This window comes from Leopardus geoffroyi, chromosome B4 (genome assembly GCF_018350155.1).
Source record: "Leopardus geoffroyi isolate Oge1 chromosome B4, O.geoffroyi_Oge1_pat1.0, whole genome shotgun sequence".
Lineage (NCBI taxonomy): Eukaryota > Metazoa > Chordata > Mammalia > Carnivora > Felidae > Leopardus > Leopardus geoffroyi.
Window position 1 is genome coordinate 103,691,249 of NC_059341.1, and position 15,718 is coordinate 103,706,966.

General features: G+C 34.0%; 1 protein-coding gene across 9 annotated transcripts in view; it reads right to left on the reverse strand.

The window, feature by feature from the left end:
* Positions 1 to 15,718, reverse strand: part of PPP1R12A (protein phosphatase 1 regulatory subunit 12A) — a 163,515-nt gene that overhangs the window by 56,937 nt on the left and 90,860 nt on the right. For all 9 annotated transcript variants that reach the window (XM_045465024.1, XM_045465029.1, XM_045465022.1 and 6 more), the window contains exons 5-9: positions 15,351 to 15,495; positions 8,625 to 8,699; positions 7,863 to 7,951; positions 7,314 to 7,471; positions 1,638 to 1,759 (exon numbers count right to left, since the gene is read on the reverse strand). In XM_045465024.1, the coding sequence (XP_045320980.1) occupies positions 1,638 to 1,759; positions 7,314 to 7,471; positions 7,863 to 7,951; positions 8,625 to 8,699; positions 15,351 to 15,495 (589 nt within the window). The remainder of the gene's footprint in view (positions 1 to 1,637; positions 1,760 to 7,313; positions 7,472 to 7,862; positions 7,952 to 8,624; positions 8,700 to 15,350; positions 15,496 to 15,718) is intronic.

Sequence of the window (15,718 nt, forward strand, 5' to 3'; positions counted from 1 at the left end):
TAATGCTTTTGTATTTAGGAGATACATATTCAAGTATTTAGGGGTAAAGTGTTATATTGATTGCACTTAATTCTTAAATGCTTCCACAAAAAAGTGTGTGTATGTGTGTGCATATGTGTGTGTGTGTGTATGTAAACAGAGAGGGAAATGAATACGCTCATTAAAGAAATGAGTAAGTAAGGGTTGGTGGGGAGAAGCCTTTAAAAAGAGAGAGCAGTGGTAAAAAAAAAAACCAAAAACAAAAAAAAACCCTACAAAATAAAACAAAACCTGTAATCTTTAATTTGGGTCAAATGAAGTACAGGTTGTGGAGTAGCAGGGAAAAGCAAAATCTTTAAAAATATCAACAAACTAGTTGGAAAGCACTGTTTGGTGGAGAAAAGGAAGCAAAAGGACAGAGCCCATGTGGAGAACAGAATAAAGGAGAAGAGGAAGGAATGAAACTAACATTGTGGGAGTACTTTGTCACTAGCCAGGCTCTCTCTCAACCAACACTTACAATGCTAACTTACTCTTTTGTTTTTGTTTTGTCTTTCTTTCCCCTGACAGATAAGAAGACAGTAACTTGCTTAAGGTCCTTACAATTAATAAAGGGAGAGAGGGGTTCAGGTGTGGATCTCTGCTTTGTCTGACATCAGAGATCATGCTCTTAATGGCATACCATACTTGCAAATCTAGTGCTTTGTAGAGTTAGAAAATCTAGATTCCATGTAAGAAACACAACAGATGAGGGGCACCTGGGTGGCTCAGTTGGTTGAGCATCTGACTTGGCTCAGGGCATGATCTCGAGGTTCGAGAGTTTGAGCCCCACATTGGGCTCTGTGCTGATAGCTCAGAGCCTGGAGCCTGCTTCAGATTCTGTGTCTCCCTCTCTCTCTGTCCCTCCCCTGCTTGTGCTCTCTCAAAAAGGAATAAACATAAAAAAAAAAAAAAAAAAAAATTAAAAAAAAAAAAAGAAAGAAACACAACAGATGAACAAGGGGAAGGGAAGGAAAAATAAGATAAAAACAGAGGGAGGCAAACCATAAGAAACTCTTAACTACAAAGAACAAACTGAGGGTTGTTGGAGGGGAGGTAGGTGCGGGGCGGGGGGGGGGGTGGGCTAAATCGATGATGGGCATTAAGGAGGGCACTTGTTGGTATGCACACGGGGTGTTATACAGAAGTGATGAATCACTGGGTTCTATTCCTGAAACCAATACTGTACTGAATGTTAACTAACTTGAATTTAAATAAAAACAAAACTAAACAAAAAGGAAAATCTAGATTCTAGCTCTGTCCTTGACTTGTGGTAGTATTTTTTGTGCTTAACTCACACACATGTGAAATTAACAAAATGTACCTTTACTTATCAACAGGGATAAAGGATACAAAACCCATGTTTCTCAAAAATTCAGTACAAATAAAAAATACAAAACCATTAGTTTTTATATGCAAACTAATACTTTAAAAATTATATTTAAAAAAAAAGAATGTAATATAGTTCAAAGAAAATCTCAAGTCAAATTAAAAAGGAAAAATACATCCTTGTTCTAAACTTTACTCTTGGAATAAAGTATACAAATTTAAGAATTGTCTTAATGCTTTAGTACTTAAACAGAATAGATGTATTTTTAGCAAACAAAAATTTGGCTTACCTTTTTAATAGGTGACGTAGGTGTGGCCTGACCAGATGACACAGGTGTTGTAACAGCTACAGGAGCTGCTTGTGTACTAGATGTATTGGCATTAGTTACAGAAGCCATAGGTTTTGTCTTATCTATCACAAAAACACAAAAAAACATGGAGTCAAGAGTTGGTATGGACTACTTCAATGTCTAGATAAACAGTATTTTATATTCATTTTTGCTTAAGGTTTTGTTAATTCAAGTCTTTTATCATTTTTATCCCTTTTAACAAGTAATTTTTTTCAAGGAGTTCCTAGAAATGCCTCAATATGTATGCTGAAATACATAACAGAACATGATGACAAACAACAAAGCTTCTAAGAATAAAAAGCAAAAACGGAATTTGACTTTTGTACTTTTAACACTATAAAAATATAAAAAAAAAATTTAAGTTGAATGCATGAATACAGTGTAAGTATAAAGATTAAGTACATAAAATATTAAGTGTAAGTAGAAAGATTACAAGAGCTATGCAATTTTTCTAATACATCTACAATTTACCTTGCTTATTTAAAACTCATAGTTCCTCTTTATTCCAAGAAATTTAAAAACTGCTTTTTGTCAATAATCAGCTTATTTTCCTGTCAAATAGTATGCGTAAGTGTCATAAGGAGCATGCCTGCTCACCACTAAAAAGTCTACACTTAAATGAGAATATCAGTTGAATTAAGATTTAAATCTCTTTTCACAATGTATTGAGACAATTTCTAATTAACAATGAATTACTTAGAAAAAGATTTTTGAAAATTTAATGAAAATCAATCTGATGCTAGAAAAAATTCAGACTGTATTTGAAAAATTTACCTATAAATTTAAATCTATGAATTAACAGTAATTTATAAATGGGGCAGAAAGGTTTACTTTTCAAATGGTCAAAGATCATTTATCTAGTTTTTTTTTTTTAATTTTTTTTTTTTCAACGTTTATTTATTTTTGGGACAGAGAGAGACAGAGCATGAACGGGGGAGGGGCAGAGAGAGAGGGAGACACAGAATTGGAAACAGGCTCCAGGCTCTGAGCCATCAGCCCAGAGCCCGACGCGGGGCTCGAACCCACGGACCGCGAGATCGTGACCTAGCTGAAGTCGGACGCTTAACCGACTGCGCCACCCAGGCGCCCCTCATTTATCTAGTTTTAAAGTATTTCTTTAGTTTCAAAATGGGGGAGGACAGGTGGTATTCTACACTTTTGGGAAGAAGTATAGTACATACTTTAAAACCCTAAGATACCTCTCTTCCTCCTTTAGGTCACTTTTCCAAAATAATTTTCTACCTTATCATTAATTTATGCTGTTACACTTTATAAGTAGACAATATTAAAATATTCTTATCTTTAGGGCAAGTATAAACTTTCACTAAATAGTTCTGATTTGCATTGATTCATTCAATTCTATTTGTGACTAAGAAAATATCCACAAGAGGTTTATAGGGTGAAAAGCATCATATCTCAAACTATACCAAAGGACAAGACTAAAGTGACACATTTAAAAATCACTAAAGTCTCAGCTTTTTGAATAAAGTGAATGAGCTAAACTCAGTCTCATAAACTTTATTCTCAATGCTAAACAATACCTCTTTATTCAACAGAAGCCAAGCCTATTCGGCATAGTTAAGTACAAATCATGCATAATCTATTAGACCATCATCCTGGAAAACAGTCCACCTAACCGGTAAGTAACTCAACAAATATTTATCAAATGTTTCCATATTTCAAGTGCTAGGCACTGGGTCCTTAAGTTACTGTCCTACGTACTGGGGATATATCAGTTGGTGAAAAAACCAAGTATCTTAACTGCATAGAGCTACAGTCTAGTAGGAAGAATAAATAATAAACAAGATAAAAATTCAATGATTTTTTTCTCCTTTTTTCTTTTGGTTTAAAAATTTGCTTTCCGATTAGTTAAATCTACACATGAAAGTTAAAATGTATATACATGTATGTAAACATTTAGCCTTCATTTAAGAATAATAATGAAACAAACCTCAAGTGCCCACCACCCAACTTAACATTATTAACATTGTTAAAGTCCTTCTATAATTTGATTTCATTGAAGAATAAAAGTGTCAAGTTCTAGAGGAAAACAAACAAACCAACCTGAAAGCAAAAATACGCTTCCCTCCTCATTCCCTCAACTACCTCTAAAATTTAAAAATCATTTGGAAGGAAATTAAACTTTTGGTTGAGTTCCTAATTTCATCTGATTTATGAGGAAAATAACACTCATAAAAAACAAACTCAGTAAATAATTTATGAAAGAAAATTCAGCAAAATAGTTATTTTACATCAAATAGTTTCTCAAGGAAATAACCTTACAAAAAAGTAGAAAAAGAAATAGTTTAGAAATTGTCAAATCAAGCTGTAGCTCTACAGGGAAATGACTGCTTTCTGAAGCTTGCCAAATAAAGTATGATAAAACCTTGTTGATATTAAAAGAGTGAGACAGAGCAAACCATACAGCATTTACAAGGATTAATTCTTGAGATAGAGTCAAATTTTCCTGGCACAACCAACCACTAGCAACAGGAAGAACAAAATTATGATAGTACAATACTTCAGAGGGATATTTAAAGTTAGTTCAGTGAGAAACTGAGCAGAGAGTGATTGGTATGCTTAAACTCCAAACGTAGAATACAATGCAATTTGATGGCAATTAGTTCTATTTATAGTTACAAAATGGTACAGTTTAAAGAACTATCCGGATCATCTGGTCTAATTCTTATTTTACAAGAAAGAAAATTTCAACCAAAAGAGGTCAGACTTGCTTGTTAATGGCAAGACTGGCCTAAATCTGAAGTCTTGTTTGTTTTAAATAGTTCCCCAATGTCCAACATGGAACAGTAAATTGTATAGAAGGGGCCAATTAAGAATGTATTAGATAACAAAACCGCAGAAATTCCTGTGAGATGCTTGGATTCTTGAATTCTACTATGTAAGTAGTAATAGACCTCACACATTACTTAAAAGATCTGAGTGCTAGTTCTAGTTTTCTCGTGCATATGTACATATACTTAGTTTTGTAATGACGAATTTTACTACATTGGGGGCCAAAGATGATCTCAAAGGGGGTAGATTAACCGTATAAAAATAACTTTAAAACTTGTGAAATATCTGAGTGAATTTAAATATCAATGATGTCATTTCATTTCCTAGTTTTCATAAAATAAGGGAAACAGAACAAATTTAACTGAAATGGTATTAAGTAAGCATTTATATTGATCATATTTAAACTAGTAGAGTTGAATTTTATAAAATTATTATGCAAAGCTAGCATTTATTATGAAGCACTCTTATAGAGTATTCATATAAAGTATTATTATCCTATTTTTATGGAGAAATCTAAGATTAAATAAGTTAACCACAAATACAATTACACTCATGAATCAGCCTGTGTTCTTAAACACTGTGCATGCCCATTCTCATATAATTTACTTTTATAATTAGAAACATTTTAATTAGGTTATAAAAATGAATTATAATACTCAGTGATTACCTGTTGCTTTAGTTTCCAATTTTACCCAGACTGTCACCAAGGCAAAAGATACGCTGACTCACCTGACCAGCAATATGACAGCAATAAATTTAAAAATTATATACCTGGGGAATAGAATCTAGCCATTTATATAACAAAAAACTCTTTGTGTATTATCAAAAAATAATTTTCCTGTAGGATTATTAAGTTTCAAAAAGAAAAAAAAAAAGGAATTTAAAACAAACAAATGGAGCACCTGTATGGCTCAGTTGGTTAAGTGTCTGACTTCAGCTCAGGTCATGATTTCTCGGTTTGTGAGTTTGAGCCCCACGTCAGGATCTGTGCTGACAACTTGGAACCTGCTTCAGATTCTGTTATTTCCCTTTCTCTCTGCCCCTCCCCTGATTGCATTTTGTCTCTCTCTCTCTCTCTCTCTCTCTCTCTCTCTCAAAAATAAACAAACATTAAAAATAACTAAATAAATAAGACACACACACTACCTGGCGACAAAGCTGGCCTTTATCTGCTTAGCAACATTTCGGTTTTTTGTTTTTTAATTTTTTTACTGTTTATTTTTTTCAGAGAGAGAGAGAGACAGAGACAGAGACGGAGAGACAGAAAGAGAGCACAAGCAGAGGAGGTGGAGAGAGAGAGGGAGGCACAGAATCTGAAGCAGGCTCCAGGCTTTGAGCTGTCAGCACAGAGCTGGATGCAGGGCTCGAACCCACAGACTGGGAGATCATGACCTGAGCCAAAGTCAGCGGCTTAACCGACTGAGCCACCCAGGTGCCCTGCAACATTTTGCTTTTAATGAGACAAAGGTAATCAGTATCTTCTTTGACATGTGTTTATTTAGTAAACTTTAGCTTCCCACATTTTCTCAGAGGAAATATTTTGCTCAGTGAGTAAAAATAAAGTGATCTAAAACTGTTATTTTGTCTAGAGGAAATATAGGGAACCCAAGAAATTTTAGGGCTTTAATTTGTATTTACTGATGATGACCATTAGGTCCTGATAATGATAATTCTTCCTGTTTTTTTTTTGTTTTTTTTAAACGTTTATTTATTATTGAGAGACAGAGAGAGACAGAGCATGAGCATGGAGGGGCAGAGAGCGGGGAAACACAGACTCTGAAGCAGGTTCCAGGCTCTGAGGTGCAAGCACAGAGCCTGACATGGGGCTCGAACTCACCAACCACAACATCATGACCTGAGCCGAAGTTGGACGCTTAACCGACGAAGCCACCCAGGCGCCCCGATAATTTTTTCTTTGATCAAAACATCTTAATGGAAATGGAATATTTTGTGTGTGATAAATTTACAGGTTAAAACGGCAGGTTATACAACTCAAATATGGCAATACTGGAATTTCATGGTGCTCAGAAGATTTGAGTGATTAGCTGATGCAGAGTAAGTTATTATTTATTATGCAGAGTAAGTTATTATTTATTATTATAAAAGCATCTGGTAATTACTTCTGAATGTGTCAGTGTGTAAAAATAGACTGGAAGATAAAATGAAAATACTCAAGATATTGACTGACTTTGGAAAGAAAGGAAAGGGAAGTAGATTAGGGCTCCTGGTTAAAGACAACTGTAACTTTTTAAATTTTATTAAAAGAAAAATTTGAAGCAAATATAACAGTCAATAGCTGTTCATTCTTGGTAGTTGGAATATGAAGGTATACTTTCCTGTATCTTCAAAATTTCTCTAAACAAAGCAAATTTCCCCACATCCCATAGGAAACTATCTTGATTCAGTCTCAGCTTTCTAAAAATCTACTCTTGTTTAGGGAATATTTGGGAAGATATCAGGACCAGCTTTCTGGACTTTTGGGCCTCAGAAAAGTATCAGGAGCATTAGTTAATTGTTGGGAACCCATTTACACCCTACCTGCACCATCCTAAGGAAATCTTCACCTTCTTCAAATCTAAAAATACAGGTCAGCAACAAAACAAAACAAAACATAGAGGCGAGTAAGAGCCTCCAGGTCATTAGACAATAAATTCACAACCATACTCAAGTTTTTAACACTCCCTAAAAGGTAATTTACTGGCTTCTCAGGTATCTGAACAAGTAGCAAGTCAATCAGAAAAGCTACAAAATTAAAGCCTGATCTTACCTTACTTTACAGTGCATCAAAATTCATAGAAAATCCAGTTATGCTTCAAATTTTACCTGTTTCAGCTTCTGATTCTGAGTCGTCTTCCTCATCTTCTTCACTAGAGCAGCTAGACTCATCTTTCTTTCCTTCTTCTTCATCATCAACTTTTTCTTGTTCCAAAGATTCAATACGGGATGCATTTTTCTCTGGCTCAATAATCAATGTCTCTTTGCTGTACAAAGAAAATAGCTTTCAAATGAGTATAAACACAAAAGGCCAAATACGTTAATTTTTCTCAGATCCACAAAGTCTAATAATCACGTTCATGGCCATGATGCAATTCATTCATGACATTAACAAAAGTGACTTTAGGGGCGCCTGGGTGGCGCAGTCGGTTAAGCGTCCGACTTCAGCCAGGTCACGATCTCGCGGTCCGTGAGTTCGAGCCCCGCGTCGGGCTCTGGGCTGATGGCTCAGAGCCTGGAGCCTGTTTCCGATTCTGTGTCTCCCTCTCTCTCTGCCCCTCCCCCATCTCATGCTCTGTCTCTCTCTGTCCCAAAAATAAATAAACGTTGAAAAAAAAAAAATTTAAAAAAAAAAGTGACTTTAATATTTTTACTTACTTTTTAAAGGTCTTCTGTGACTGATTATTGTCCATATTGGCTGTTGATTCAATTAATGGAGATTTCTTCTCCCGTTTTTCACTATGGAGCTTTATAAAAGTTATGCAAAGGAAAATAAGAATAGTATTAATATTGTATTAATGAGTAAAATACAGAATTTAAAATAAAGTAGTTTTTCAAACATGAAACAAACCCAAAACAAATAAAAGATTTAAGTTTTAACTGAAAAAAAAGGAGGGGAGGAAAGGCAGCTTGGATAAAGAATAAAAAGGACTAGATAGTTAAAAAGCTACGTGAAGAACAAAGCTGAATTTTTTAGATCTCTCCACTGTTAGATCACTGAAAAAGTCAGGCTCCATCAGCCACTTAATATGCCTGATGATATTTTACTTAAAAATGTTTCCTACTTACATAACTTCTTCAATATCTAGGGCCTATTTTAGAAATCTGAGATTTTCTTCTAAGCAAACTTTGTTATGAAATTACGAAAACATGTTATTCTTGAGTAGATACATTACAGAAGTATTCATTTTGTGAAAGGAAGGTAAGAGAAATGGGAATAAGCAATACAAAAGACTGAACACTACCACTATTCCTTTACTCTTTTTCACTGTCATTTAGTTTGACTGACAGGACTAACTTAAACCAAAAGCATAAAACATCACAAAAATACTTTAACTGTCTGAAAGTTAAGGCTTTAGAAGAAATCTAATTAGAAGAATTCACTAATAGAGATAGTATTTAGATATTCATCAAACATACCAGATTTTGTTTCTTTTGCAACTCTTCCAAATATCCTAAAATATCTTCATCTGCTACATCAAATGCTGTCTGGCCCTAGGCAGGAAACAAAGAGGATTGGTAATGGTAAAAAGTCAACAAACTATAAAACACCTCTGGTTGACTCTGTATAATTACACAGAAAAGTTAGAAAACATTTGTTACATATGTAGTTTGTTATGTATGTAGTAATACAACAGCATATGACTTAACAGAGATGTATGAGAAACCCATGTGAGAGAAAAGCAGCTGATACACCACCCCTTACTTTTGGTAACAGCTTTACTGAGATATGACTCACCATACAGTCATTTAAAGTGTAAAATTCAACTGTTTTTAGCATTCACAGAATGTTACAACCTTCACCATAATCAATTTTAGAATATTTTCATCATCCTGAAATGACCTCCTTACTTTTCTCATCCCTCTTCCCAGCCTTCCAGCCCACGGCAATCACTAATTCTGTTACTACAGATTTGCCTGTACTAAACATTTCATATTAATGGACTCACACAAAAAACCATTTGTGATTGACTTCTTTCACATTGTATGTTTTCAAGTTTCATCCATGTGCTGCGTGTAGTACTTACTACTTCAGTCCTTTTTATTGCTGAATAATATTCCAGTGCATGGCATACCACATTTGCTAATCTATTCATCAGCTGATAGACATTTGCTTTTGCTTTCTGCTGTTTAGCAAGTAATACTTCTATGAATATATGTGTACAAATTTTTGAGTGAACATAAGTTTTCATTTTCTTGGGGATAGAGCTATAAGTGAAATTCCTGGGGCATGTGGTAATTCCACATTTAACCCTTCGAGGCTTTTTTTCTTTTAGATACCTCCATAAAAATTAAAGTCTTGCTACAGTAACAAAATGTATATATATTTCTAAACTGCTTAAAGTTCAGCCAGCCACAGGTATGACTTAGTTTCAAGATTAGTTCAGATGAACATATGTCAATCTATTTTTATTCACTGTGGAAAAGAAAATTTCAAAGAGCTGTTGACCAAACATAGTAAGGTTTTCTCCAGTTGACTACATTTGTCCTTATAATAATAACTGAATGGGATAGATTTCTAGAATGTCAAAAAAAGTTCAGTATTTAGAATACATTCTACTTTATATGTTGGCCAATATATGATCCTTTCTCAGAAGAAAATTCAACTTTTTTTTTCAACTAGAAAATATATCATTCTGAAAGGCAACTGAAATTTCTTTCATATCAGGGGTCTCACAGCTACAACAAAACCAGATTGGTAGATAATAAGTTCTAAAATTACATAAACTCTTCCATTAAAAAACAAACGTACAACCTTCAATTCTGTAACAACATTAGGATGTTGCCACCTACTTGGATAGGATAAAATGAAGTATTAAGCTACCCAATATCTGAGCTGGTTTTCCATTATCTGTTTATAAAATAAAAAATACGGTCTATGAAGTATATCATAAAAGTACATGAAATGCTACTTTATCAAGATACAGCAATATATGTATTTAAAATTTACAGGGTTCAAAAACACTTGTATATCTGCCTTTTCTTGTTGCAAAGTCTTCCCAGCAGGAATTTAAGAGGCAATCTAGCCTTTCCCCACTCAGTCCAGGAGACAGATTTAGCTTTAATAAATCTTCCCCCACTCCCCCGCTTTCAACCTTGAGTATTAAATGCTAAGAATTAAAGTCCTGAAGAATAAATGGCTCTGAAACAAAGTGGCTCAAATTTTGAAGGTGCCCTTTAGATATGAAATACAGACACGTTAATCCATTTTGCTATATCACAGTTTCTTTGTTCTACATAGTTCTACAATGTTACACATGCTATGCTTGTTAAGCAAATTGTTTTCAAGATCATGTTGGGTGAAAGTAACACAGTGGCTTCTTTTTAAGTATCGTTTTAAGTTATTTATCAACCCTTCTCATGAATGAAATACTGCACCTTAAAAAATTTTTTGAATTGCAATTAAATTTTAGCAGCAGTTAAATGCAATGGGATTATTTTAGTAACTGAGGAATTTTCCTTTATAAGAATAAGAAATTGGATCACCTTACTAACCTTTCTTTTCACTTTCTCCCTTGATAAATGAGTCTACTTTGCAAACAGCAGCTGATAGAGAATAAAAACTGGAGTAAAATGCAGGCTATGAACAGAGAAAAGTTTCTAATTTCAGAAAAGCACACCCCTCAACTTAACCATGCTCATTAAATAATATATAGGACAGTTATGAAGCTATCCAATTGTAAAGTTATAAACATGACCTGGATCTATGCTTCATTAACGGGGTGCTAACTAACAGTAGCACACATTAGCAGAATCACTCAAAGGAACCAAGAAGTAACTGAAGACAGCATAATGATGACGTATGAAAAAGTAAGACTCAATCAAGAAAACAATCTAAAAAAAAAAACTACTACTTAATAAATCAGTTTGTAATACATCTGTAAATTACCAGAGTCACACTAGAGCCACTGTTTAAGTCTAATTTTCAGGACTCTTCATTCTTTCCTCACTTATTCTAACTGAATTACTTCTGCAAGTGTGATCTCTCTTCATTTTCACAACAATCAGTGAAGTAGTCAGGACGAGCTTTATGGCTCCAACTGTACAGATGAGGAAACCTAGACTGTGAGTATATGGTATTTGCTCAAGCTCACGCAGGTAATGAAGGGAAAGTGGGAACAGAATCTCAGTCTCTACTGCTCCATTGTCTTTACAGAAAATAAGAATAAGCTCAGATAAACTCAGGGGAAAAAATTCCTTGTGTCCATTAACAGCAGAAGCAGTTTTGTTATTCATTTAAATCTTTATAATGACAGCTACCAAAACAAAACAAACAAACAAAAAAAAACTGTCACAAATCATTGTAAGATTGCATAAAGAGAAAATTCCAATTAGAAAAACATCTTAGTTAATATTTCAAAAGGGATAATATTTGGGTACATTCTAGTAAAATAATTATTTTAAAACGTTAAGGAAGCAAAAGAAAAATCTTTATATTTAAAGTCTGTATATTTAAAATCTTTATATTTAAAGTCACATAATTTATGAGTTAAAATGAGAGGAAATGTCTTTACAAATAAGTTAAAGAAACCAGACCAAACTCTCTATTTAAGAACATGTCTCCCACTTTTATGTAGAAAGACTTGTTTCAAATTTTCTATATGGTTTGTTGCATTTTTTAAAGTTTTTTAATGTTTCTTTTTTTTGAGACAGAGAGAGAGAGAGAGAGAGAGAGAGGCGTGTGTGAGTAGGGGAGGAGCAGAGAAAGAGAGGGAGACACAGAATCTGGAGTGGGCTCCAGGCTCTGAGCTGTCAGCACAGAGCCTGATGCTGGACTCAAACCACGAGATCATGACCTGAGCCAAATTAAGCCACCCAGGTGCCTTGATTTGTTGCATTTTCTACATTACACATTTACCAAAATTTTATTTTCTATTAGTAAAGAATTCATCTAAACTCTAAAGTTTAGTTGTAAAAATATATTTACATTTCTGATATCATTTTAAGAAATCTACTAAAAATCTTCAATCTATAAGTACTGAAAAAGGTATCAAATGACAAGATAAATTCATTTAAGCAGGATTACACAATAAAGACTAATTTTGATTAAACATGAAATATGACATAGTTTTAAAAAATGTAGCCAGTGATAACAGAGAGAGCCTAACTCACACAGGCAAAATTATAAAATTAAAATAAAAAAAATTAAGTCTTGTAAAAATACCTTCCATTACTGTAGAATATAATCTCCCTTCCCACCCCACAAAAAGCTTACATTTGGGTATACTTATGGCATAAAGGTCTTTAAAATGCTGTATATATTAGGTAGCTCCTCACTATCAAAAGAAGTCTTTAAAAGCTTGATATTTTAAAAGAAAAATCCAATTTTGATAAAAATTTTAAAATCCTGTTTTGGGGCGCCTGGGTGGCGCAGTCGGTTAAGCGTCCGACTTCAGCCAGGTCACGATCTCGCGGTCCGTGAGTTCGAGCCCCGCGTCAGGCTCTGGGCTGATGGCTCAGAGCCTGGAGCCTGTTTCCGATTCTGTGTCTCCCTCTCTCTCTGCCGCTCCCCCGTTCATGCTCTGTCTCTCTCTGTCCCAAAAATAAATAAACATTGAAAAAAAAAATTTTTTTTTAAATCCTGTTTTTACAACTCTTGAGTTAGTGTCTGGAAAAATAAAGCATGAAAAATAAAAAAACTAAGTAAAAACTGCAGAGAAACACAGCAGGTAAATTATTCTTAATTACACTTAATTATTAGGGCTTTAGGAAAATACTCAACTTCTCTGATCATGTTCTCAAATCTGCATAACTCAGATAACTTTACAAGGTTCTTTAAAAGGATAGCATTAGATAATAATATATGTGAAAACAAGTTTAAAATTATAAAACTCTAAGAAATTATGAGGCGTTAATTCTTTTAAGATCATATAAAGATACACTGAAAAGATGAAATGAGGGGTAATACATTAAAATCCAGGATGAAAGTGCTATCATATTGGGGCGCCTGGATTGCTCAGTTGGTTAAGCGTCTGCCTTTGGCTCAGGTCATGATCTCATGGTTTGTGAGTTAAGCGCCATGTCGGGCTCTCTGCTGCCTGCAAGGAGCCTGCTTCGGATCCTCTGTACCCCTCTCTGTGACCCTCCCCCGCCTGTGCTCTTTCTTCCTCTCTCATAAATGAATTAAAAAAAAAAAAAAGAACTTAAAGAAAAAAAAGAAATTGTTACCATAGTAACATAGAAACAGAAAGAGATAAAGCAAAATGATTTATATGCAGTCTTTCTCCTAGAGCATAATTATGATAAACTGAGGGCACAGGAATTAGACACTTATAGAACAGATGCAAGATAAAATAACTTTTTTCATACATACTATATATATTGTCTATGTATCACTACCAAAAAGTAACGTATTTAAACTAGAAAATGATACAATGTTCTCAGAAAACCTTTCCATTAATAAGCTTCTCTCTTCTGGTCCTTATCTGGAGGCCACTATCAATGAATGAACCAATTATCAGCACTGCCCATGTCAGTGGACAAGTGGCCTTTAAGAGACATTGTTTGGGAGAGAGACAGGAATGCAGAAGAGATTAGAAGATAAGATATTTACTAATTTCTTCAGAAAAATCCCAACTGCTGGGGGAATTTCTACATGGAAGGAGAGGAAATATGAATTGTCAAACTAAAATTAGCTGGCCTTTTATACTTAAAATTAAATAGTATCAACATTTACTTGTCTTCTAATGCTGATAACAAAACGGAAAACTGTTATAAATAAAAAAGGGCAATTTATCAAAGTTTTGACTAAAAATTTAGATAGAAGACTTTTATACTTATGTATAAAAGCAAACCTATACTTATGCTCTCAAACATTTTTTCTCTTGACTTCCCTGAAGATTTTCACCACTTCCTAGGACTTTCTTGCCTGTACATTTCTTACTTAAAATACATTTACAGGTACATATATGAAAATACATTTATAAGCACATATAAGTACATATATGAAAAATACATTTATAAATACATATGTGGAAAGCACATATCTAAATACATATATAAAATACATATATAAGTACATATGTATGAAAGGAGTTCAGAGGGCTTCTTTATCACTTTATGTCAGCAACTAGAACAAGAATTTCCACTAACTACCTCAACTTCCAAACACTTAGCCATGGGGAAATCTTGGGCATATGGTTATCATTTTTGCTCTCTTCCCTTTGCAGATTCCCAAGTAGAAACTGCTGTTATCAGAATGTAATCACTTATATTAATGGACACAATAGATCAGATGGCACCATCTGAATAAAGAGGAGATCGTTTTAGGAACCTCTGCTAAGTAATCTACCACATTATCCTATAAAATGCAATATATAAAGGATATTCTATGGAAGCTAAAGGTAATCAAGCTCACTAGAGGAAGTTCTTGAGCTCTGCAACTGTTGGTATATGATAAGAATCATGAATACGAATAGGAGGAAAACTAGTAGGAATACTGGTGACACTGGTAACTGACAGTGCTTGGAAGGGAGTACAGAAAAAAAAACAAAACCTAATCTAGTAAGGAATCTGACAACCTGAATCAGTTCATGATTTGTAAAAAACACTTATGTGATATTCATTCCTTCCTTCCCTCTACCTAATTGGGTGATATTAAGTGAATCTTCTACCTCATAAACTGTTTACTCACCTGCAAAACTAGGAGACTACATGTTACATCTCAATAATTTTATCTGGAATAAAACTTTATGGGTTTTCTATATTCTCACCTGCTTTAAGACCTCACTGTCCGAGCCATTTAAAAAGCTACTGTAAGCAAGCTGTCAAGACCACCAGCTAAAAAGAAATAGAAATATACTTCTGTATGTGTTCTAACCCATAGTGATGGGAGAAAACATTCACAGAGAAAAGCAAAAATTTTCTTAATTTATGAATTCTGAAGTACCCAAATCTACTCTATTGCATATGGTAATAGGATTACTCAAAGAGTAATACTTCTTTCTTTAAGGAACAAGGTCAAAACTACCTTGTAGGTAGCTGAGAAATACTTAATTAATAATAAAAGCCAATAAATGGCTGATAAAATGTTGTTTTGTACGGTTCATAAAACTTAATTATAAAATTTACATTGCAATATTTTTGAGACTTCTAAAACACTTATTTCCAAAAGTTAAATATTTAAAATATATTTAAAAGGCCTACCACTTTGTTGACCATCTCCATATCACACAGATTGTCCACTAAAATTCGACATGCTTCTTCTTTACCCCAGTGAGCAGCAGCATGAAGAGGTGTCCAGCCATCATAATCTTTAATATTAACATCATAGCCTGCCTGTATTAGAAGCCTAAAGAAATTATAGTGAATTAGATGATCATTAAAAAAAATCTAAACGTGAGCAAACATAATCAACAGCTTTATACCATGTAAGCTAACAAAAATCTGTGATATATTTCTTTTCCTAGTTCCCATCTCCTTTCCCTTCAATGAATTAACTAGGAGAAAAGAAAAGAATTCTCAGAAAACAGTGGTAAAGAGGACCTTGAATTACTGCCATAATAATGCATTCA